Source organism: Athene noctua, chromosome 15, assembly GCF_965140245.1.
Source record: "Athene noctua chromosome 15, bAthNoc1.hap1.1, whole genome shotgun sequence".
NCBI lineage: Eukaryota > Metazoa > Chordata > Aves > Strigiformes > Strigidae > Athene > Athene noctua.
This window is the reverse complement of record NC_134051.1, coordinates 4,737,033-4,762,469: the sequence shown is the minus strand read 5'-3', so window position 1 is coordinate 4,762,469 and position 25,437 is coordinate 4,737,033. Positions and strand designations below refer to the sequence as shown.

Here is a 25,437-nt window from a genome sequence, read left to right as displayed (position 1 = left end):
GGTCATTATTGGCGTTGCTTGTTTTCTCCTATGTGCTTCCATTTTTTCCTCATTAAGTTTCTTCTTGTGAAGTTTTAATGATAAAATAGTGTCAAAAGCACTGCCCCTAGGAGATAACCATCTTATCAGGAGAATATACATTCCGCAGGAAGACAAGGATTTCAATGACAAGCTCCAAACAGCAGTAGCTGATAAGACACAGGAAGAGCAGATACTAAATTACACATGGTCTGCTGAGAACATTCTCACAAATCACCTGTCTAGCAGCAGAGAACAGCTATTATTAAATTAAATCCCAGTAAACACTACACACTGCTGGTTGTCTGAAACCCTGTGCAGAGAGGTTAATATTTCTTAGATGGCAAAGCTCCTGTGGGCTGAGAGAGGCGAGAGGGGGGTGTGGATCAGTCTCCAGGCCTCACTCTATGCTTCATATTCTTCAGCACGACTCTCTAGACCTTTACTCAGCTGACCTATCAGAGCATGACCACCTACAGCCCCTCAGCCACCCAGATGGTCCTGGAGGTAACTGGGAACAAGGAGGAGCCTCTCCAGTACCTCAGTGCCTTCCTAGAGGACTTCAACACTTTTGTGCTGAAGGTAAGTAAGCCAAGTGCCTGCGATAACTGAGTCCTGGGGAGCAGAACAGGCCACAGGTGAACTCTCAGACTTTCTAGTCTGGTACTCTCATGGCCAGATATAAAGCAAATCTGGAAGATGAGCCAGAAAGGAGTTCCTCCTCCTCCAGTATGAACTTGAGCTCCATCCAGCCCTTACTCTGGTTTAACTTCTGTGTACAGACCGGTGTAAAATGTTCTTCCTCAGAGGAACTCTGAGAAGCACCCCCACCACTCCAGCCTAGAACCAGGATGTAAACAGCAAGGGCTTCTCTACTGCCCATCTGTGTGAGTATAATGACTTATGAAAGATGCTGGACCAGGCCCCTAAAACTGTTAACATCCATTAAAACATTTGTGCATGAGTGAGCGAGAGGGAGACTGCTGCTTGCCCTGGTCCTGCTGGGCTGAGGCTGTTTGTAAAAGTTAACGATAAGCCAAGCTGAGAAGCCTGAGCACGCCCCAGCTCACTTCATACACAGTGGGACGACTGCTGTAACAAAAGCAGTGGCTGTGGGAGTGTAAGGGAAAGGAAATTCAAGCACCTGGCTTGCTTTGCTGTCCAACTCTGCTGACAAAAGAAAACCTGAATTGCCAAGGTCAGCTCCCCAACAAGGACACAGTCAGGTTGTATTTCCAACTCTTATTGTTAAGCAGGAGAGGAAGGAAGGGGAGGAGAGCAGCAAAGAAGAGAAACTGGTTATTTTGTCAATTATTCCTTCACCACTTTTTCTGTTTAGCTTCAATATTCAAGGCTTTCCAACAGCTCTGCTCATCACCTGCTTCAATTTCTCCCTCCTTCCTTAGAGCTCTGATCTTCTAGGAAGCACTAAAGTTCAAGAAACAACACTAATGATGTCAGCTGAGATCATCTTCCCACAAATTACCGACATGTCCCTGGAAGACGCAGCTACGTGGCTGCAGAGACTGTGCACTCTGCTCCCCCACGTGAAGGTGACAGTGCTGGAGCTGCTGTCCCACAGCACGCTGTGCCTGTACTACCAAGCTTTGTAAGTGCCTCCGGGGCTGCAGCTTTGTGTTGCTACAAGGGCAGTCACTCTTGCATCACTAATTATTGATCAGGCAAGAACTGCTTTTTACCTTCATGCTTACTATTGGGTAGAACCAAAATCAGTCGATGACTCTGCTCTAAAGGACATGTTTTCTTGTAGGCAAATACCAAATATTAATCCTTGTTTTCAAGCACACCATAAATTACATGGCCCAGCAGAAAACAAAACTGATTACCCACATGCTACAGCTAACTACTAGCGCCTGCCACCTTTGGTCTGTCAGCTTTAAGAAGTTCTCCTCACCCCACTACACTCGCCTCTGCTGCTTCACCCACACAGAAATCATCTGTTCTGTGGTTTGCTCCCCAGCCATTGATGGAGCCTACCCAGTGTTGTCAGCAAGAAAGAAACACGATGTGGATGAGTTTCAGAAGGCCGATTTGACAGCCCAGTTCACAGACTCGGGTAAGGTGCCTACACAAGTTCCCAGTAAAACACTAGTATTTATATGGACATTTATATGCACCCTTCATATTCCAAATGTTGAAGATTTTTATGCCTAACAATCACACGTCTTCCCAATATGGAGATTCAGGCACTTCTGCTGTTTGTTATAACCCTGGAAGTCCACAACAACCCCATGAAAGAGGAAGGGAAATGCCTTCTCCTTTTGAAGCTGCAGGGAATACTGGTGTAAGGAGGTGTGATATTATAGAATGAATAGGATATAGGCAAAGAAATAGGATTTCCATTTGGTGTAGCCATCTCCCCAGTCTGGAAATGAATCAGCAAGCAGAAGATCAGACCCTGTGCTTGCAATAGATTAGCCATTCCTCTGTCAGCAGACATTTAATCAATCACTTGAAGGATCAATGGTTTTGCTTTTCTTCATACCACAGGTAAACCTGACCTCCTTAACCAGCACACCAGTCAGAGACACAATACTGAAGACTACTGCTAAAGCTGAGAACTGAACTCCAAAACTTCTCCAGTGAAAGCTGGGCAACCTGGTTTCAGCAGCAGCTTCTCCTGTTGCTGTCTGGTACGAACAAAACCTATCTGGGATGGCTGGGGCTCAACGTCTCTTGCGATTCCTACCAAGCAATGTGAGTTACTACTGTGACTCTTAGGATTATGACAACGCTGCAGTTAAAACTAGTGTTTCAGCTGAGACCTCCACATTTTGGATTTCTAAGACAGAAGGACTGAGCTCAGACTTCCTTGCTGTTCTGTTTATTAGCTGAAACCAAACTCAGAACCACTAGGCGGGAATCTCCTAGAGATCTTCCAGGTCGCTTAATTTGCTTGTCACTGTTGGAAAGCTGTGAGCAAGACTTCCACATATTCTGAAACATTTTTCTGTTCATATAACTGGAGATATTCATGAGCGTCTTCTGTGAAGTCTAATTAAGAGATGTGACAGCCCCAGGCACCACCCGGAAGGTTAGAAACAATGGGTCAACTTCCTTAAAGCTCCAAATGCAGTTCCTTTCTGAAAATGTCCTCTTTTATTTCCCAGAGTCAAAAGATTCAACACCACTTATGAGTCCCTTTTATCTTCCAACAAAATCAACAAATATAACAGCTACATTAAACCCTACCTGAGCCAACGATCACATTCAACAGATACCAGCACCAAAGACACAGAGCAATTCTAACACCCAAATAATAGTGAATCACAGAGTTTCCAGGCTACAAAATATCAGTCAGGGGTTCCTACCTTCACTCAGCAGCTGTCCATGGGGCTGGAGTCGACTTCACTGAGCAGGAGCAGAGCAGGTCCAGACTTGATCTGAAGTCTGCATGGAGCTGGTCGGGTTTGTGGCTCTCACACTTCATGGGGACATTTCCCAGTTAAAATTGGCTCCCATTTAGTCTCTTAACGTATAATCTAGAACAGTCAGCACCCAGAGGAGTGGTGTCCTACTTCTGTACCTCCCGTTAGCATCATCATGCCTGCCCTGAAAGGACATCAGCTTTCTTACTTTGTAACAGTGTCTTGTCAACATAGACACGTAGGGTTTTTTCCTCTTTCTAGGGATTGCCTGTGATATCTAAAGAGGAATTAGAAACTGGATTGACATAAATCTTGGGAAATTCATAGAATAATCCTCCATGCCAGATATCGTTTTCTTCAATGCCAGATTTAAGGTATTGAGCTGAAAGTCTGTACAGAGGATCAGAAATGCCAGAGTTCATTCTTGGTAATAATGTGGTGGACTGGCCTGCAGAGGAATTAAAATTTCCTACACAAAGGCCAAATCACAGCCCAAGATGTCATCAAATGTGCCTCCAGCTACCTCACCATGGTCACTAATACATTCATAGGCCTTAATCCAGAAGAAAGAACATAACACACAGTAAAAGTGAGCACTGCTGCTAGCTCTGCCTTGGAGACATCACCATTTCTGTATAATGCAGGGCCAGGTTCTTGCACAATCCCACGTGCACTTTGCCTGGGAACAGTCAACACAACCCAAATGTTGCTGTGCAGCTTAGAAGTCTCTATCATGTAACTACAGAATGACTAACTCCACATAATGTTGTATGAATGTACCTAATTCTTGTATTACCATTTTTCCTGCACAGGAACTAAGTGCTTAGAGCCTGAAAGATTTACTGGGACCTAATTTGGGGGTTCATCTTGAAGCAGGATATTCACAACAGCCATCAGCAGGTGACTAAAAGAGGATTTGGGAGTTACCATCAAGTCTTCCCTAGTATTCACACACTTGTATTTGTTGAATGCAAACAAGTTCCAAAATGCTTATATCTGCATAGCGAAAGTATACAAAAAGGTTATGCCTCATCTGCCTGATGGCAGATTCTCTCCTGCTGGATAAAAAATAATAGCTTATCACATGAAAGGACATGCCAGATTTTGCACTGGGATCTGGCATACACTCTGCTGTAAGCTCAGTATCATTGCACCAAATACAGCAGAGAAGGTCAACTAGAAAGTCACACTGGGTCACGCTTAGTCCGCTGTGAAGGAGCGGCAGGACTGTTGCACACCACATGTTCCCCAGTGCTTTGCACAACGTAATTGTAACCAACTTTACAGACGACTTTCACTCCTTCCCTTGGGAGTCTATTCCACTAGTAAAACATTTCCAAATGGGCTTATGGGAAAACTATCAGGAGGTGGAATGGTTATTCCAGACCCTTGAACAGATCGCTGTCTCAGAGGACAATCTCTGCAGATTCAGAACTGATTAGGTGCCCTAATATTAATTTTAGCTCCTCCTGTAACTGGTAGAGCAACAACATATACAAAAAACCACACGTCTCAGATTTTTTAGCATCTTCTCCCCCTCTGGCTGCTAAACACTGTTTGGTAAGATTATATTCTACCCCTAAACGATAAGGTATTCTAGCACAGAGAAAGCTACACAACACGTCAACCAACAGCAGCATTTATTTTCTTCAGAACTCGTCCCTTCTTAATAATAACCTAGAGGTGCAACTGCAGGATGTTAAGTCATGTCAAAACGTGCAGCCTGGTGCATTTGTTGGTAAATTATGTAGCCTGGAACCCCAGCTGCAAGGACAAAACCCAGTAGTACTTTCAGGATCAGATCAGGCCCTAAACACTACCAGTTTCTCCTTGCATTCTGCCTACAGATAGTTAATAAGCAGCTCTGCTTATTAAAAGCACACAACACTTAGCACTTTCCATCAGGATAGTACCACAGTGTACTTCTACAAAAAGCACAAAGATAACTTTTTGTTCCATTTTGTAAGAGCCCAACTTTGCAAGGCCTTCCTTGAAATACCAATCTAGGGACATTTCCAAGCAGGGTCTGCAATTAAGAAGTCAAATTCTCAAGCAGACAGCACTACAGCCTTACCAGCAAACTTGAAAAATTGTTACACCACTTTTGCTACTGCTTCTCATGGAAATAAAATTGTTCCCTTGAAGAACTAATTTCTTACACTGAGCTTTGAACCTCTAACAGAACATGCCCTGCATTTGCATGAACACAAGCTGTTCAGGATTTACAGCATCGAATCCCTATGCTACATGGGCAGAGACCTCACCAGCTGGGCGTGCAGCCCCGAGAAGGGTGATGAGTAGCCACGCCACCTCCACAAACTTGAGTGCTTTGAGGACTTACTCTCTGCCAGAACATGAAGAAAACCAGCACAGACCTCCCACTATTTAGAAGGCCAAGGGCCTTGATATCTCCCTCTCTACAGGGCTTACATATTACCCCAGCCGAATACACCTTCCACCGTAGCCTATGGACCAACAAACGCGGCACGGGCAGCCTGCCGGCACGCTCCCCCCGCCACCGCGGCCGACGCCCCCTCACAGGGCCCGCCCAGCCGCTCCGCGCATGCGCGCTCCACCCCCCCCAGCGGCGGGAGCCCGCCTCGCACATGCGCATCGCCGCCCCGCTGTCCTTTCCGGCAGTGTGGCCTTTCCCCTTTTACGACGGTATCGTCGCCCCCGCCCCTCCCGCTGGCCGCCGCGCTTGGCGGCGGCGCGGCCGGGATGGCGTCTCCCTTCAGCGGGGTGCTGCAGCTGACGGACCTGGACGATTACATCGGGCCCTCGCAGGTGGGTGCGGGTCGGGGGTTGCCAGGGCTGGGGGCGGCGAGGGCCGGCCGCGGGGGGCAGCCCTGCCCTCCGGCCCGAAGTCGGCCCTACCAGGCCGCCGAGGGGTGGGGGGGTGAGAAGATGGCGCTGAGGGGAGGTGGGTGACAGCCCTGGCCGTGCCGCCGGCCTGGGCTGCGCCCATCGGCTTGACAGCGTGAGGGAGGCGGCACAGCGGGCACGCGGGCAGAGGGGCCGAGGCCGGCCCTTTCAGACGGCTTTCGGGTGCTGGGAAATAAACGGTAAAAGGAGAAAAGCACGGAGATACCTCGCTGTCTCTTCCAGCCAGCACGCAGGGAACAGAGAGGGCAGCAACCCTCCCTGTTCAGTGCAAGCCTCTGTAAGCAGCTAAAGAGAGAAATTTTGGCCCAACAGCCAAATCATTCCCACTCCGATCTGGAAATTGCCCTGTTAAATGTTCATCTGGACCCTCCGGAAAAAAAGCTTAAGCCTGACCCAGGTTTCATTGTGCGCCACTCGTCCACACAGATTTTGGTGCCAGCGTACAGGAGCGGGTGGCAGAGAAGTGGGGATGAGCAGCAAGGACAGGTCAAGACTATTCCTTTTATAGTCTTCAAGCACTAGCAAAAGTACAAAATACTAATCCTGGTTGTATTTGCTGGCAAGTACAGTGGAAAAACTATTCTGAAATGGGATCAGCGGAACAGAGCGTAGCAAACCACATAACTCTCCTTGCAGTACTTAGGTTTCCTAGAGAGGGCTTTCATGTAAATAAATGCAACTTGCTTTTTTGTTTTGAGATCGTTTGTTTTATTCAGTGAGCATAACTGAAGAATCATAACATGTTCCTGTTAGTCTCTGCATTTTGCAAAATATAGTACAGCTGGATTAATTTAGGGGGGGAAACCTGAAGATGTTGGCAGAGCCAGGATGGTAAAAGGCAAAGAGAATCCTAGCTGTGGAAATAGGACAAGGAGTCATAAGGTGCCTAAAGAATAAAAATTGCACAAAATGTAAAAACACCCTTGAGACTTCATCACAGAACAATACAGAAAACTGGAAGCAGGCCATCTGAGGTCGTCAGAGTCCTTTCGACATGAAGTGAAACTTCATTGGCACTAGCCACATGTTGTCTGTAGTGACCACGCCTCTGTTGGTTAAAATTTGCAGTGAAGCATGCACGATCATCTGTAAGATTTTAGAGAGGAGGACTGTGCAGGCAAGCCTCTGTTCCTTTCAAGGCTCCGTAAAACACAGCTGTGTTCTTCAGAAAGAACAGCAAAATTGTCCTCTGGTTTTGGTATGATGCTGGAAAAATGTTCCTTCTGTAAAAAAGGGGTAAGAAGTTTTTGCTTTTACGTTTTCCCTTGGGGGTTATAAATGCTTTAAGTAAATCCATCATAGTTTAAGGAAGAGTAAGCAGCATTCGCTCTAGAACTAGTGTTTGGGTTTAATAATTCTAGTTTGCATTAAATCTACCTCTTTATTGCTCATCTCCTTCTTTTCGGGCTTTATTTCTCTTTCAGGAATGTATCAAGCCTGTAAAAGTGGAAAAAAAGCCTGGAAAAGCAGCAGCTAAGATCAGAATTGAAGCTGATGGAAGCTATTTTCAGATCGATCAGGTATGTGTGATTTTTCGTCATATTGTGTAAAATATTCAGAAAATATATTATTAAGTATTTGAATAGCCTACAGCTGATTAATGCCTCAAAGAGGACTAAGATGTTAAAAAAGTGATACTATTGCTGTCAGCATTCTCCTATCTTTTTTCCAAAGTCCAACTTCCTTACTACCCAGTTTTATAAGCAGTAATTCTGATTTTGTGTCTGTCTTTTATGCTCTGAAACACTGACAATTAGTAAGGATTTCAGTATAAGAGCGGATAAGCTGAGGTCTATTTTGCCATCAGTACTTAAGTTTGAGCAATTCCTAGATTATTTGCAACAGTGTCTTTTCTTATTGCATTATGTCATACAGCAGAGTGCTCCCTCACAAAGATTCAATTACATGCTCTTAAATTTTGCTCTGATTTTTTAAAATAATATTTCAAATTATTTGTTAAATAGCCTGCAGAATTCATAAACCTTCTTCTTCCAAATTAATCCTGAGTTTTGCAGAACAATTTTCCTGTTTACAAAGAAAAGGTTAGCATTTCTTAGTTAGCCAAGGTGGGAATTCATCTAGAACTTTTAACTTTAGGCATATGATGACCTTTTGGCTTAAAAAAGGGGGATACAGCACTTCCAAAGGAGTCTGGTTTCTTATTTTAAAATTTTAATTTAATAGTACCTAATCGCTTGGTCTGTTTCTGACTTTGTTGAGAAGTGACGTTTAAGAGGAGAGTCTCATGGGAGAACTGACTTTTTCAGGTCAAATATTATGAAAAATATTTCCAGTGGCAAGCCACATGCTGTTTTTTGATACACTGCCATGCAGTTTTCCCATCAGTGTCCGTGCAAGTTTTGCACGAAAGATTTCAGAACTCTCAGTATCAATTAAAAATGTTAGTGAGCTTATAGTCTGGTCAAACAATCTATTTAGAACGAGTAAAATTCAAGTTCCTGTGAAGAAACAGCTCCAGTGGTGTTTAGTAACGTGAGCAGCATCTGATAGAGGTGCCTTCTCCAGGGTGATATTCAATGCACGCTGCAGGTGGGTGCTGAAGGGCTTAGGATCTCTGTGATCGACAGTTTTGTGGTTAAAATAGCAGTCTTCAGCCACCCACAAGCTGAAAAATCGAGCAAGATAGACCCTATTTGCTTCTGGGATAATATAATTTCAGTGTTTTGGAGCAATGTTAGCCCACCAGAGAGCACAAATAATTACAGCCGAAGCAACTGTTCTGTATTTGGTGAAAATGATGTTCTTGGTCTTGCTAAAATTTTCCTGAAGATCTTCAGCATATTTGCATCAATGTGCCAAATAATTCTCTTAAAAGCAGCAAACTTCAAAAATACTTGTCTTCTTTCTCATCTTACTAAAAATAAAAGATACTTTCTTAAAAATGATAAACCAAGAGTATGAAAAGGACAACATCTTTGTTAATAAATATAGTAAAAGGTGGGAAAAGTGCTATGTAATTCTACACTGTGATCAGAACTGAGTCTAATCTGTTTCTTTATAGGATGGAGGAGCACAAAAACTGGAAAAAGCTAAAATTACTCTGAACGACTGTTTAGCTTGTAGTGGCTGCATTACATCAGCAGAGAGTGTTTTAATCACTCAACAAAGCCACGAAGAGCTCTGCAAAATGCTGACTTTTAACAAGGTAGGTCACAAGTCATGGCTAGGTAGTCTGCAGAGTTTGAAAGAAATGGTATGGTGCATCTGCAGAAGCACACGTGGAAACAGCACACTTAAAAATTGGTTTCAGAGAGCTGAAGGATCTGAGGATGTTCTCAGTGCACTGTTGTGGTTTTTCCAATTTTTACAAAGTAATCCTGGGTTTGGAAAGGGTCTTTAGTGTAGTAAGTTACTGACATCAGAGTTAAGCCAGGAGATGCTTTCTGATGTTCTGGTGTGCTGAAAGTTCTGCATCTGCTGTATTAATATTGTCTAAATAATGCTGGGTTTTGTTTGTGGGTCTTTTTTTTTTTTTCAAAGACCGCCGCTCCCAGTGAACAGAAATTGGTGGTAGTTTCTGTTTCACCACAGTCCAGAGCTTCACTAGCTGCAAGATATAAAATGGGTGTTCTGGAAACAGCAAAGAAGTTGACTGCATTCTTCAAGAGTTTAGGCAAGTATGGCACTGTGTTCCGTGAGTCACAGAGGGGGCTGCTGCGGTGTACGTGGAGGTTGATGTGATTTAATCTCCCCGGGGACTCATCTTGTAGTAATTGGCATTAACTAAAATGCGAACCGTCTGCAACTTCAGTCACATCATAAACTTGGAGTGATGGACGGAAGGGACTTTAAATTTTACATTTCCAGTCCTCCTGTCACTTCTGCTCGCCTCACTGTGCAGGCTAGGGAAAACGCTTCACTCTCAACAGGAGCTGGCTACCTGTAAATAAGATGTGCAGTTTGAATCTGCTTTGACTGAAGGCTTTCTGTGGTAGTTTGCCGTATCTTTCTTGTGAATTTTAACACAGATGCTGTACTGCCTAGGTGTGCACTACGTTTTTGATACAACCTTCTCAAGAAACTTCAGCCTGCTGGAGAGCCAACGAGAGTTTGTAAAACGCTTTCGAAAGCAATCTGAAGACAAAAAGGCTTTGCCGATGCTCGCTTCTGCCTGTCCAGGTGTGGTATGAAATTAGTTATGGAAATAATAAAATGGCATGCGAATAGTACACTGGAACAAAAAATCAAAAAGCTAGTCAGAAAAGTTTAAATGGATAAATTTACTTAGAGGATTACTCTCTTCACAGTACACAGACACCTCGGTGTTAATAGCAGTAGTGATCTATACAGTTACTTGATGATCTCTCAAATTAATCTCCTGTTATGCTTCCTTTGCTTTTTATGCGGAAGTGAGGCTGAAAATGGTTATTAATGGGTGCTAAGCCTGGGGCTGGGGGGAAGGTGGACAGAATGAAGGGCTGCTTGTTATTTTTTAATGTAATTTGTGAATAACACTCTTGCCAGGTTGGATCTGCTATGCAGAGAAAACCCACGGCAGTTTCATCATTCCGTACATCAGTACCACCAAGTCTCCACAGCAGGTCATGGGCTCCTTGATCAAGGGCCATTTTGCAGAACAGCAGGTGAGGGGCTGACCTGTACTGTGCTTAATGGCAAACTGCTACAATTTAATACTTCAAGCTGATATTTTTTTATTTTGCTACATGTTAGATTAGATTAGTGTTTAAATCAGAGTTTAAAGGCAAAAATTATCTTGCAGAAGCCAGCGAAGGCAGCATCTTTCTCACTTCTATTTCATCTAATGAGAAGTTAGCAACCCAGAGCAGTAACACTAAGTGCATGCTGCACGGGCTATTTCAAACCTCTGCATGTTATTTGGGAAGGCTGGAGAAACTTATTTTTCAGTGTCTGTGCTCCCGTCTTGTCTGTGTGTGGTATTTTCATGTTGTTTAAAGTTGGTGAATAACTTAAATTATCCTAAGACAGAACTTCTGTCAGTGCATACGTGCAGATCATGTCTGGTCTAAAAATTACTTGCTCGTTCCCAACTTAATGTTCTGTCTCAGTTTGACTTAGTTCTGTTCTCAGTCTTTAACCTTTGGAATCCTTCCAAATATAAATTTGATACTTAAAGACTAGTTGTACTAATAGCCTAGATTTGTCCAGTAAGAAACTTAAGCAGCACTTCTGATTGTATGATTTATTGTCCATTAATGAGCAGTGGTTTAACACTTGCATTAAGTAAATGCTGACATCTGCATACTCCTTACAAAAATTGGCAGCTACTTAGAATATTTGGCACAAGATACTGAAACAATGGCCTTGAGTCAATGACTTGCTTCCTCGGCCTGTGCTTATTTCTTGGATGGTCATGAGGTTTTTGTCTGACTCTAGATAGTTTCTTAGTTGCTGATGCAGGGGCTGGGTTTTGGTAGCATAGAGGAAGCACGTTCTCTAACTGCATAATTAGGAATTCACTTCACTCACTGTCTGAACCATCTGCTCTAGCAAAAGGAGGTGGGGGGAAACGCATAAAAGGCCACACTGCTGACACTTGCTACAAACTAAAATGGTGCTCTAGGAGAGAAGTAATTTAATGTGTATATAAATGTGTGTATGTATGTATATAAAAAAACAAATGTTCAGTAGGAGTGGGGAGTATTCCCAGAGGCTTGGTGGCATTAGTTTCATCATTCTCATTTGTACCTGGAAAACACCTCCCTTGGTTGTCCAGTTGATCAGTCCAACCCCACAGCTTTGTCTTTCTTCCAGCACCTGACACCCAACCAGATCTACCACGTAACAGTGATGCCCTGTTATGACAAAAAGCTAGAGGCCTCAAGGCCAGACTTTTTCAACCAGGAGTACCAAACTCGTGACGTGGACTGTGTAATCACCACAGGTAAGCAGAGCCAGAGGTAGTCCAGCTGATTTTTGGAAGCTTCAGAGCAAGGCATTTGCTAGTTTGAATAACTCTTTGTCTCTGGTGGAAGATGTAATTTATGGATATTACTGTATAATTACACTTGAATCATGCAAATCTTATCCTGGTAAAAATTGCAGATGCAGTCTTTTGTACTGGTCTGTGGATTTTGCTTTCCTTTATCCCCCAAATAAGAACTTTTTATGTCTGTGGTTCTGTTTTAGGAGAAGTGCTAAAGTTGTTGGAACAAGAAGGAGTGTCTCTGTCAGATGTAGATCCTGCTCCGTTGGATACCACGTAAGAACAAAACCTCATTTGTATCTTCAGTCATGTTCTTTTTCATCCAGTAGTTAGAGTTCTTCAACAGAATTTGCCTTTCTGCTACTGTTCTACACAAGGCTGCGCATGTTTGCATTTGATTTGCTTTCTTGGGCCACTTGAATCAGCACAATTGTGCATTAAAATACTTACATCTATAGAAAATGATTAATTTCCACTTTTGGAGAATCTGCAACTAGATTCTAGATTTTTAGTAGCCCAAGGATTAGCAGCTCTCACTATAAATCTGCAGGATTGCTAGAATTAGCTCAGTAAGAGTATAATGGCAAAATAATTGTGCAGAGAAGCACAAATTGTATGATAGTCATTTACTTCAAATGCTGTTACACTACAGCTGGTGGAATCCTGCAGAAATCTGCCTGCAAACTTTGAAAAGTGAAAGAATCCAGATCAGTGATAAAAGAGTTTGCTAAAACAAAGCCTGTTACTCCACTCTGCTCATTCCTAGGTATCGGAGCTACTATAGGGATTCCAGAATTAAATCCTAAATAGGAAATATTTAGGTCACTCAGCTAATCTCTTGGAGTCTTTATTTTTAAAAAGAGGTGATCTAAAACACGTGCAAACCAGATGAGACTTTAGTTGGTTCAACTGAAAAGTAGCAACTTCAGCTGCTTAAGTGACAACTGCACAGGGATCTAAGTGACTACAGAAACATTAAAATCATATTTTACTCATCTAAATTAACATGCAGGGACGGTTCCATGCTGAATGCTAAACCAAAGCATTCTCCTTTTCAGTTTAAAATAAATGTCTTTGTAGCACTTTGCATGTTGTAAACAGAAAGGCTACATGTGCAGCACCCTTTAAGAATTATAAAAGATGATTATATGATTCAAAAATTTACTGCTCAGGCTCCTTAAGTTTTTAGGAGAGATTTTGATACCCCAAATATGCAGCATTTGGCACATGGTTAGTCTGTGACACTAGCCTGTTTTCAGCTGTACCCCTTGTGGATGTGACACTCTGGGTTTGAAACTGGCTTTATTTCTAAATAGGCTTTAAGTCTGCAGTACAACCAAGGGCCCTTGCACAGGAATTGTCTGATCAGCACCTGTATGGTGGCAGCTGTGAAGGGACGTGGCCTTACACGCAGACTATTTCCTAGATTAGTTTTAATTGTTATGAACATTGGTCACTCCTGTGCTTCTGAAAAGGAGAATGTGAGCCAGGGATGGTCTGTTGCTGTCCAATCCCTTTCATGTAAGGCATTATTAATTTTTAAAAGAGATTTAAAATAACTTGCATGCCCAGAGCCTCAGTTTCCTTTTGCTGCATTTCAGTGGATCAGTAGGTGCAGGTTTCACAGAACATTTACTAGCACAGATCTGTTCTTAGACACTTTTTCCAGGATTAAGTATCTTTTTCTGACAAAGCATACACACAGATTGTTTTCACATCAAAAAATAAAAGTATCCTCAGCTATAATAAATATCTGCATGGTTGAGTCCCAAAAGTATAACTTCAAAAGTTGCCCCTGTAAACTAGTACTTCTGTTCTACCTGCTTTATTGTTATACCACTGGCAGCAAATTGAGGAGAAAAAAAGGTTCTGAAGTGTTTGGGATTGCTTAGGAAATGACATTATGGAAGTGTCAGTTATAACAGAGAACTGAATGTCTAATAACTTGATAAAAATCTCTGGCCTAGTTCTTAGGAGTGCATTCTGAGTGCTGGGCCTCATGCTTGGGGTGATAAACTGCCTCTATAACCTTTTGCGAGCTTTAACATACTGAGTAAATTGACTGGTTACAAACAGCACGTATTCCTCAGAACTTGGAGCGTTCGCATCAGCAGGCCAATGGCTGTTGTTCTGCTTTGTCCTCCAGCACGTGGAAAAGCCCATTAAGGGGTTATTACATTTGGCAGCAAAAAGGAGGTGAAGTGCCAGAAATCCCGGGACTTTTGCTGGTGTAACTGTGTGCTGCAGGCCAGCACTGAAGCTTACTGGCAGCCTCAGTTTAAGAGACTAGCAGTACGTGAGGCCAGACACACTGAAACATTTTGTTAATGAAGCTCAGTTCCTGTAAACAAGATCAAATTAAAAATAGTTTCTGAGGGTGATTGCAGGCCCAAGTGTTGCCTTCTGCAGTTCTTCCAAAGCTGAGATTTTATCTGCAAGAGGCAACGTCTTCGCTTGGACTTGAAACTCTTTGGCCTGGGTTCAAGTGTTTTCCCTTCTGCAGCTGTTGGGAGCAGAATGCAAGTGTTGCTGCCTGATGAGTGCTTCGGAGCAGATCCCTCATCTTGTTATTCTCTTGTAACAAAAGCTATTGTTGTGGCTTCCATCTGGTGAGCTGTTCTCAAGAAACATTCTCTTGACCTCTGAATAGTCGGTTGTGTTCTGGCATGGCACTGAGACGGAATTACTTGTGCAGAACTAGAATTACAGAACTTCTGTTAATGTAGTTGTTCAACACCAAAAAACGTGTTGAACTTGAAGCAGGATCCCGCTGAGGACAGCGGTGGATGGAGGAAGTGCCCTGGCATCGCTGGGTTTGGTCACCTTTGCTGCGTGACTGCATGCAGAGGAAACCACGGCCGCAGGGATTTCACCTCTCTGCACAGAGACCCTGCAGCAGTGCTCTCATGCATCCCACCAACCACATCTCAAGGAGCTGGTTTCAAAAGAGACGCTGTAACACAGAACCAGAGCTTTCCATGCTTTTGTTGATGCTGCAGAAAAAGCTTTAGGTCTGGTGAGATGTCTCGTCTGAGCCAGGACTTGTGCTGGGTTCTGTTCTCCAACATACCACCATTGCTTCAGTATTTCCCTTCCATTTCTGAGTGTAACCCTGGATGTTTGTAGAGGTTTTTAAACAGGAAGCAAACAAAATACACGTCAAGTAATTGCCCTTTTAACTCAAACATTCCCAAACGTGTTTCTGATAACGTGAAGATTTAAGTTGGCAGCGCGTGGGTCAGGCCTTGCTGTGGCACGTGACTATTTCCGCTGAGCTTGACCCAAAGGCAGCTGGGCAGCACAGGGTTAAATCCCCGGGCTCTGGAGCTATAAATAGGGGGTTCCCAGGAGAAAGGGAAAAGCTGGGAGCTCAAAAGGAGCTGCCCTGGGGCTTGTTCTGTTGCTTTTAAGTCCCCTGGACCTTTGCCTTTATGCTGGCTGTTCTGTTGAATCAAAGTTCCCCTCTAAGTGCTGTTTTCTTCCCCCTCTCCCTCGCCCAGGCTCAGTGGTGCTGCCGAAGAGGAGCTCACCAGCCACTCGGGTGGTGGCTCGGGGGGCTACTTGGAGCACGTGTACAAGTACGCAGCCAAGGAGCTCTTTGGAATTCAAGTGGATACAATTCAGTACAAACCACTAAAGTAAGAATTTTAAAGTCCTACAGAAAGCCCTGTTTTTGTTGCAGTTGTGTTCATGCTCTTATCTCGCTGATGTCGGCTGAAACTTTCTTTGCAATGTTAAACATTTTACTTCAAGGCATGGGAATGTGCTTCTCCCTCCCACAGTGGCTGAGCAGTCCCTGCTCCCTCAGAGACTTGTAGCCTCTTCACCACCCATGCGCTTTATTTTGGCCTGATGGATTTTCCCAGTATCAAGTTGCAGACAATTTTTAGAGTAGTTTAGAAGACAGAGTTCTCCTGGATCTGGGCTCGCTCACCTGCAGTCAGAGCCATAAAGTAGATTTGATGCTAATGTAGCGATCACAGAAAAAAAAAATCTCCTGTCAGGGCTTTGCGGCTCTGTTTTAATTGTGTTGTAAGACAAAAAACAAGTCACTGGAGCTTGGGCCTGGAGGCTCGTTCAGCTGAGATTTCCACTAGCTTCCCCATTATGATAGTAATATACCATTTGTAATGTATTATAGCCCTGAGTAGCAATTATTTATGTTTAGGATTCTCTGGTCTAGGAAGCAGAAGGAACAACGCCCCAGAGTCTCAATATGAAATACTTGATAAAAATCAAATTACTTACTCTTTTATCAGGAACAGGTATTTCCATTAACCTCTGGAGTCTGGAAGCCTTCAGTAATGGTTTGCTCCCTGGTTTTATGACCCACTGCAATTTCAAAGTTTCCTCCAAGGCCCCACTAATGCATAAGTTGGCTGAAGCCAACTTAGAAGGCCCATCACAATGAAACTTTTGTTCAGGCTCCATTTGCTTTGCTTTTAAGGGTTTATTCAACACAGGTGTTCTTCCACAAACTCAGTTCAGGTGGCAGGTCCTCAGACAAGGCTGGAGAAGGAGCTGTGAGCTCCTTCCTTCATCCCTTCTGCTCGAGTGGCAGAGAACTGGGACAGCTTCCTTGAAAAAGATTTCACAGAGAGCTTTGTTTTAACATGGGGCTCTTTGAAGTTTAAAATAGAAGTTAATTTGGATAAGACATTTTTCTCTGCTCTTGTTCTTCAGAAACAAGGACTTCCAGGAGGTGACTCTGGAGAAGGAGGGGGTTGTCCTGCTCCAGTTTGCTTTGGCATATGGGTTTCGAAACATACAGAATCTGGTGCAAAAGCTGAAACGTGGGAAATCACCCTATCACTACGTTGAAGTCATGGCCTGCCCATCGGGTAAGACTGCTGGGGGCTTTCCCTGTTACACCCTAAGCTGTATGAAACTGGACCTAAAATAGAAGAACAGGCAATTTCTCACATCCTGAATATTGTGGCAAAGCTGTCAAATTCCTGAGATGTGATAGTCACAGCTTCAGAATGTCAGAATTGTTTGTGTGTATATTTTCCTACCTAGAAGCTAGTAATTCTTCAGGATTTAAGTGATTACAGTTAAATTCCATTGCACAAAATTTGCAAAATTAGTGCTTTTAAGGAGGTCCTCCTAGTTTTCTGAGCTCTTTGGTATGTGGGGAGATTCTCCCTCTAAAATTGCACAAAATTGACTGTTATGCTTTTAGAGAACGCTTGTTCTGGCTGGTGAAGAAAGTATCTTTCCACCCATTTTATTCCTTTTCCCCTTTGCACAAGCCCTCCTTTCTCACCCTCTTTGACCCCGCTAGCAGAGTGTGGGCAGGTCGTGCCCAGCCCTTGGCTCAGAGCCAGAGCTCCCCACCACTGCTTAGCCCTCTTACATGGGGTGTAAACCCCAATTATAGCGTTTTCATTTCTGTAATGGCAGGTGCAGATTAAATTAACTGTAGTTGTTGGTTTTTACTGCTAAAGATGAAGTGCTTTCGAAAGCCAGTGACATTCTCTCCCTTTGTTGCACACAGGCTGTTTAAATGGGGGTGGTCAGATCAAACTAGATGGTGAATCTGGCAAGGACCAGCTTCAGCAAGTCGAGAGGTTGTACGAGTCTCTTAAGACCACAATTCCTGAGGAGAACTGGACTGTAAAGGAGCTGTACGAGCGGTGGCTGGGGGGCACGGAGTCAGAAAAGGCTGCCCGAGCTCTGCGTACGGAGTACCACGCCGTGGAGAGAGCAAGCACCGGATTTAACATCAAATGGTGAAGCTTGACGCCGTGAAGCCCCAACACTCGGTGCCTTTTTAACTCCATTGTATGGTGGATTCTCAAACAATGGCTAAAAGCCCTCACTGGGACTTGGCAGTTTCTGGCTCTCATTAGGGATGAGAAGGTAATGTGCATATAGGCAGGCAATATAAATTCCTAGAGCCTTATAATTATTGAAACAATGTAAATAAAGGCCAATACTGACTTAAAACGCACATCAAAAGGAGCAGTGGTGCAACCCAGCCTCTGCACGGTCTTTAAGGACTAAATCTGCGCTCCCCTTACAGCCCTAAACCTCCCAAAGCTGATGAATTTAAGGTGCTGGAGGAGTTGGCTTGCAGGAGGCTGTAGCCTCGCCCCAAGGAGCTTTTTGCTACACGATGGTGTTACTCGTCCCGGCCTTGCTGTGTTTCCGCGGCACTAGGTTTTGGGGCTGGCTCTGTCGGGACGCCCTCACTGAGTTAGAAATGCTCTCATTAGACCCTGGGGTCTGGTTTTCCTCTTCAGGGGCTGCCTGCCCCTGCCAGCCCCTGCTGCATCCTGTCCCTGGCCGAGGGGGTGGGTAGCAGCAGCATGAGAAGCAGGGCTGAAATGGGGCCTAAATGAATGTTTCAGAAGAATAAGCAAGAGTGATTTTTTTTTTTTTTCCCTTTTAATTATAACAATTGTCTCTAACCGTGGGCAATTACATCTTTCTCTTTCTCTCCCTAAATTACACAGTAGAGAGAGTCACAGAATTGTCACATCTACCCCATACTCAGCAGCCAGTTACTGATGGATAATATCCTTAAATTCAGAGAAAGCAACTTTTTGCAGTGTTTCAAGTAAGAATTTACTGCCAACTTTCCCATGAAGGACAAAGCCCTGCGTGTCTCTGAAAGGTGTTCCTTTACAAAAGTTAATAGAAGGCTGCTGTGAGCTGCAATCATTACAATGAGTAGTTTACCAGAACAATCCAAGAGGTTAGTAAAAACACACCTGGTTTAATGCAGCATATTCTGATGCCTCGCCAGAAGAGAGGTGGCTGTGGAACAGATTTGGTCTTTTGTTGCTGGAGATGACGGGTGCCTGTCGTGCTGTCAGTGTTTTTAACAGATGGGTGTTTTCAGAAGATGTGTTCAGAGAAAAACAGCTACTAAGTCTGGTCTACTTAATGAGAACATCAGTTTTTGTGGAGTTGCAGTGTGGCTGGGGAGGGGTGGGCAGGAGCGCGAGGCTCTGTGGCTGTACCTGAACTCGAGGGGAAGGGACGCCGGCGGATGTGGGATCTCCTTGTGCCTGCTGCAGCTGCAAGTGAAGATGAACTTGGAATCATCACTAAATCACTTCAGTATTTCTCCTTTTTCCAGTTACTGCTATGTGAGGAAGAAGGACTCTGCAGAAAGTAGAGTTAAGTGGATGAAAACTTGAAAACAAAGCTTTGTTGCTTCAGAGTAAATATAAACGTGGAGCTGGTTACCGCAGCTAATCCTGAGAGGACCTTGCGCAGACCCTCGCCAGGGAAAACTCCCACCAGGGAAAAGCCAGGGAAACCCCTGACTGCGTTACTGCCGCCGGCGAGTGCAGGGCTCAGCCCTTCACCCGCCTCTTGTACCGGCTCCTCCAGCAGCGCTGGCCTGTGTCCTCCTCAGAGCCTCCTCCACTCTTTACTAAAAGTAAGCCAACACTGTAAAAGACTTTTTTCTTTTTCATGTTTTTAATTAAAAGCTTTACATTTTTCAGGTGTCGCTGCTCAATTAGTGAATTCACAGTGTTTGTAAGGCAAGAATCTCCCAGTGCTTCCCCCTCCCCACCCTGTTCATTTCCCCAAGTGAGGCGGCAGTTCAGCGAATGCCCTTTTCCACACAGATTTATGGCACAGATTTACAACAGAGTGTTGTGCCAGACCATAACATCGTTGTCTACTGCCGGAGATACTCAGCCCAGTGTGCCGAAGGGCCAAGAGCAGGAACACCGTACATCAGTGCGAAAGAAACACATTCTGTTTCTGTTGAAAACATGCACATCAAGCCAGAAGTCCACAAATAAATAAAGCTAAATGAGCTGTAAATCAAACAATGGGGGCTCCACCTTTTGTCTCTTCCCCAGTTACCAGCATGCACACGGCCTGAGCCACTGCAGGACTCACCCCTTGCAGCGCTCCTGGGTGTCTGTTCCAGCTTGAATCCTGCCCAGCCTCTGAGTGGGTGGTGGCTCAGGGACCCCCCAAACACGCAGGGGTGCCCCTCTGCTCCCAGTGTAAATAAACATCCAGAGGAGCCCCCAGGTAACACCTACAAACTGCACAGTTACAGTTAAACGGAGCAGCTTGGGGCAACAGTACCAAGGCAACTTGTGCAGCAGGATTAATTCTCCCTCTCCTGGCAGGGAGAGTAAATTCTAACACTATAACTTAATAAAAGGAAAAAAGAAAACCTTAATCTAGTTTCTAGTAAGGGAAGAAACTGCCACAAACCAGGCTTCAGCAGTAATGGGTGCAGCCCACAGTCCATGCATGAAAGATCCTGAAGTCAACTCAATTCCAGTGTTAGGAGCTATGCAGTCTGTAGTCAACACTGATTAAAATGACAACACGCAGTAAAGGATTACAGGACCAGCTCCTCTGCTCCGTGTTTTCACCTGAACTACCCAGAATGGATGTAAACTCAGCAGCACCAAGACAGCTGCACACAGTCTGCACTCTGAGGTAAAGGAGAAACCAGAGACTCTCCCACACGGAACCTCCTGCCCACACTCAGACCCTTCAGAGGGATTTTCACACCTACTTACAGAGCTACCATCAAGCTCTACCTTTTTTCCCCCAAAAAAACTATTGATTTGTAAGGCACTTCCCCACCACCTGCAAATAAAAGCTTTATGCATTTCTCAGACATAAAAAAAAAAAAAATACAGTACTGATTTTGCACAAACTGAAGGCTGAAAAGGCTTAAACTCAGCTGTTCCCCACCTTTTTTTCTATTTTACAAGGCAATGTAAATGTGAGTTGCAGCCAAATGTTTTTCTTTTCCAATTTTTTATCTTCGGGGGGGGGGGTGGAGCACACATTGTTGTTTGCTGCCTAAAAACTGTCACACCTTGAGAAGTATTTCACAAGGCCAGTGGGTCAGAGCACGCTCTCCCCCAGGCCTGACCTCCACCAGAGCGCGCACCGCATGGCTTGAGGGGTTTGGACGGCTCCTGTAAGTCAGTGATCACATTACAGATCCCTATGTGATGTTTCTATGTTAGCCTGCTATAAAAATAAGGGAAAAAAAAAACAAAAACAAAAGGGGGGAAAAAATACCCAAACCCCCACTGCAAAGAGGGTTTCTGTTAGCCTAGGTCTGGAGTCACACAGGTGCTGCTGAGCATCAGTGAAAAACTCCCCAGCTGCCCCTTGCTTGGCCTGAGATGGGCCAAGGGAGGGCCTGGTGCAATGAAGCACCCAGGTCGGGCAGGAGTGCGGGCAGGAGTGCGGGCAGGAGTGCGGGCAGGGGTGCGGGCAGGGGTGCGGGCAGGGGTGCGGGCAGGGGTGCGGGCAGGGGTGCGGGCAGGAGTGCCTTACAGCCCCGGCAGGGCCATGGGATCCAGCACCGCAGCCCCTCCAAGCTTTTCCATGCTCTGCACACCCCCCAACCTGACCATTGTGAACACGGGTGTTCTGCCCCCCAAAACCCCCCCCGACCCATGGCCGGGGGGGCTGAAGCACCTCCCCCTGCACTCCCTTCCCCAAGGAAGCTCAGCAGAGCTCTCGCAGGCCCCAGGGAGCCAGACATGGGCGCTGGAGGGGACACAGCAGAGCAGCCTTGAAACGAGCAGGTTAAAAGACAAAAACCACTTCCCAACTGCCGAGTCTTATGGGAGGAAGTTGCAGCCAGCCGGCCGCGGGGCAGAAAAGCCGCCACCACGACGGGGATGCTGCGTTTCAGCCGCTCACTTCTTCTCAAGGAAGGGGCTGAAAAGGCCCCAGTCAAACGCGAGCACAGCCTGGGGATTGGGCTGCTCCTTGGGCTTCTTGAAGTTATCCTTCTCGGTACGGAGCGTCCTCAGCACCTCCACCGGGTCCGTCTTACCCGTGAACTTCTGCAAGGGCTCCTCCCTGCAAGGAGAGCGGCTCTGCTGTGACTGGGGGGGACGGGATGGAAACCGACCCCCCCCGCTAGGATGGACATCAGGGGTGTCACATCCTCATGCTGAGGGGCTGTTTGCAGGACCCTGCATCCCGGCACGCCCCGGCACACACACACCACACCCCCGTCAGGGCTTGTATTTCCCACCGGATAGCGAAGCCACAGGAGAAGGGGTGATGCTGGAGGGAAAAGGGGAGCCGAGTTTGGGGGCAGGACCAGCCAGCTGGGACCCGTCCGCTTCAGGGTTGACTCAAGTCGGGGCCCCTCATGCCACCCAGGCACTGCCGCCGCTTACGTGACCCGCAGGAAGGGGTTGTAGAGGAACTCCTCCTGCAGCGTGGAGGGCACCGTGGGCAGGTCCTCGTCATCCCGCTGCTGCCGAGGAACCAGACATGTCCAAAAACCTGCTGGCACCCAACACCTCCCCTGCCCCCACCCCAGCAGTGGCTCAGCCACTTACTTTGGCCCATGCGAGTTTCTTCTTCACTATTTCATTCTCTGGTTCCACTTTTAAGGCAAACTTGAGGTTTCGGACAGTGCATTCGTGGCCGCAGAACACCTTCTGCAACGCCAGCAGGAAGCACCCAGTGTCACACATGCCACCCTTGAGCCCCTTCCCAATTTTGGGGTCCTTCCCCAGGCCGGAGCTGAGATATGGGGCACTCACCGTTTCCTTCGGCAAAGCCCCCAGGACCTGGGTGAGATTGGTGTACATCTGCTCCGCCGTCCCCTCGAAGAACTTCCCGCAGCCTCCCACGAACAGGGTGTCACCTGTGGGGAAAGCGGGGGGGTCCGAGCACAGAGGTGACCCTGCCCTGCTCCCAGGGCTGGGGGGCTGGGGGGCTGGGTGGGAGCCCCCCCCCCCCGATTCTCCCCGTGAGCGCTGAGCACAGGGAGCCAGGCAGCATGCAGGCAGCACGCCCCACATCCCTGGTACCCCCAGCGTGCCTGGCAGCAGGGTAGGATACCTGAGAAAAGAGCCGGAGCGTCCAGGGAACCGTCCTCCCACATGAAGTAGCACATGTGGCCTGAGGTGTGGCAGGGGGTGAAGAGACACCTCACCCGGATGGCCCCAAACTGCAGGGAGAGAGGGTCAGGACCCCCCCCAGACCTCCCCAAACCCCACAGCATCACCCACCCGGGGCTCAGCAGGTCACAGACGTGCCCGGGGATGGTGGTTTCAGTGAGTTGCACATGTCTGCCCCATGGTGTTTGGCAGCAGAGCCTTAAGAAAGGGTTGGGTCTCCCCCACGCAATCCCAAAGGGAATGGGACAAGGTTTCTCCTCCAGTCTCAGCCCTAAATCCACAGTGCCACGTCTGCAACCGCCCCACAACATGGGGAACCCGAGCACAGCAGGGCCTCAGAACAGGGTTGGGTCCCCCCCACGCAATCCCAAAGGGAACGGGATGAGGTTTCTCCTCCAGTCCCAGCCCCAAAGCCACGGTGCCATGTCTGCAACTGGCACAGGGAACCCAAGCATGGCCCCATCCAGGCACCGACCCCATTAGCTCCCAGCATGGTGCCATCGCCCGGCTGCACTCCCCACAGCAGGGCAGGATCCATGTACGCAGTAGGGACTGAGCCCTGTGGTGCTTCCGCCGTCCCTACAGCCACGTACCGTCAGCTCCTGGCCATGGGTCACCTTGTGTGTCAGGGCCCCGATCCGCTCATCGGCACCGTACACCCGCAGACCTGGGCAGAGCCTCGCCAGCTCCTCGTTGCCCCTCGCGTGGTCCCTGCGGCAGCAGAGGAGGGATGGACACCCGGTCCCGCACCTGGCACAGCCGTCCCCAACCCCTGGTGAATCTTACCAGTGGTGGTGGGTGGTGAGGATCGCTCTGAGCGCCACGTCCTCCTTCCTGATGATTTCCAGCAACTGAAATGGAGTCCGAGCAGAAGGAGGTGAGCACGCAGAGGCGACACATGCACCGTGGCTGCTACAGCCGCCCCGCATGCCATGAACAGCCGGCGCCCGCCATGCCCGTCCCGTACAGCACTGCTCTGTGAGGGCAGAGCAGAGCAAACGGGCAACACCAACAGCTGGAGAGTGAGAGGAGGAGTGTGGGAGGAAGGCTCAGCTCCCCACGCCTGACCCGGTCACACGGAGCAAAGCAGGTGGACGGGAACAGCGGCGTTTTATGGCCAGGGCTTTCACACGGAGTCACCGCCATGGCTGTGGAACCCACCCTGGCGATGGCGAGGGGCCGCCAACCCCGCGGCTCCGCTGCCAGGAGCCTTTAAACGCCAACTTAAAATTCATCACTACTCACAAACCCGCCGGCTGCTCCTGATTACGTTCCTCGAAGAGGAAGGAAACGTCCGAGTCAGCAACAAACGCTTAAAAACCGCGACAGCGTTTGCAACGGCCGAGGGCGGCACGAGGGGGTCGCCGGGCTGGGGGGGTCACAGCGGCGAGGGGTGACCCCGGCCGCTGCCCTCCCTGCCTGCCCCCAGCTGACTCCTGAAAACCAGGACTTCGCGTGGGAGACACACTCCAAACCCTAATTTTGGGCTATTTTTACTGGCTTTGGGGTATGCAAGTTTTCCGGCTGGAGCACGGGGAGGGCTGGGAGGTGACAGTTAAGGCAGTGTGGGGACCCCCCGCAGCCCAGGGGTGGGTGGGAGTGGAGTCTCACACAGGGGTTAACCCAGGCAGTGGGATGCACCCCTGTACACGCCAAAACCCTGCGTGGGGCCACCGTCACGGACACGTCCCCCGAGCGGGACCCCGCAGCCCACCCGGGTCAGGGAGCTGCCGGGGGGGGGGGGGGACAGGGACACCTCTCACCCTTTTGGGGACGGCGGCGTCCACCGCGATGGCGTCCCGGGTGCTCTCCTCGATGACCAGGTACATGTAGTTGTCCTCCAGGACAGAAATCACCTTCACCTTCATGGTCCCTCACCCACGGGACACGGCGGGGGGGGCCCGGCCCCACGCAGCAAAACAGGGGGGCGGCCCCGGCCCCACGCAACAGAATAGGAGGGCGGCCCGGTCCCCACGCAGCCGCAGGGCGGGGACACGCGGGGGTTTGCGGTTCCCCCCCCCGCCACACACACATACACCCCCCTCCCAGCTCCGCCGCGTCGCCCCCGGCGCGACCCTCGGCGGAGCCCACGCGTGACGCGGCCGGTACCTGCGGGCGGCACCACCCGCAGCCCCTCCCCGCAGCGGGCGGGCGCGTCCCGCCCCCACCGGTGCAGTGCGGGGCGGACCACGCTGCGTGGGGCGGGGTGACATCCCGCACGGCCCCGCTGCGCGGCGGGGGGGTCTCTCCTCCCTGCCCCCCGCCAACGGCGCAACGCGGGAGGGGGGGGTGTGAGGCTGAAGCCCCCCCGCGGTGTCTCACCGTGGACCCCCGCATCCACGCA

The 25,437-nt window shown here is 47.7% G+C and overlaps 2 protein-coding genes across 3 annotated transcripts; one reads left to right on the top strand and one right to left on the bottom strand.

Annotated features, from left to right (window-relative positions):
• The first annotated feature begins 6,098 nt into the window (after nucleotides 1–6,098).
• CIAO3 (cytosolic iron-sulfur assembly component 3) lies at nucleotides 6,099–19,676 on the top strand. Of its 2 annotated transcripts, XR_012634575.1 has the most exons (12): nucleotides 6,099–6,194; nucleotides 7,718–7,813; nucleotides 9,316–9,459; nucleotides 9,795–9,927; nucleotides 10,299–10,433; nucleotides 10,779–10,897; nucleotides 12,048–12,177; nucleotides 12,423–12,495; nucleotides 15,720–15,857; nucleotides 16,903–17,060; nucleotides 17,717–18,081; nucleotides 18,678–19,676. XR_012634575.1 is itself a non-coding variant. In XM_074918829.1 (11 exons), exons 1-11 carry the CDS (start codon nucleotides 6,129–6,131, stop codon nucleotides 17,953–17,955), a joined length of 1,431 nt encoding a protein of 476 aa, XP_074774930.1. In that variant the 5' UTR covers nucleotides 6,099–6,128; the 3' UTR covers nucleotides 17,956–19,676. The 2 variants fall into 2 exon arrangements, 1 of the variants encoding a protein (XP_074774930.1); XM_074918829.1 differs by having other exon boundaries at nucleotides 17,717–19,676.
• Nucleotides 19,677–19,801: 125 nt separating this feature from the next.
• HAGHL (hydroxyacylglutathione hydrolase like) lies at nucleotides 19,802–25,125 on the bottom strand. The gene is made up of 8 exons (XM_074918831.1): nucleotides 24,857–25,125; nucleotides 23,880–23,944; nucleotides 23,687–23,804; nucleotides 23,035–23,143; nucleotides 22,734–22,837; nucleotides 22,527–22,628; nucleotides 22,362–22,441; nucleotides 19,802–22,035 (listed from the first exon to the last, which is right to left on the bottom strand). Exons 1-8 carry the CDS (start codon nucleotides 24,959–24,961, stop codon nucleotides 21,870–21,872), a joined length of 849 nt encoding a protein of 282 aa, XP_074774932.1. The 5' UTR covers nucleotides 24,962–25,125; the 3' UTR covers nucleotides 19,802–21,869.
• Nucleotides 25,126–25,437: the final 312 nt, after the last annotated feature.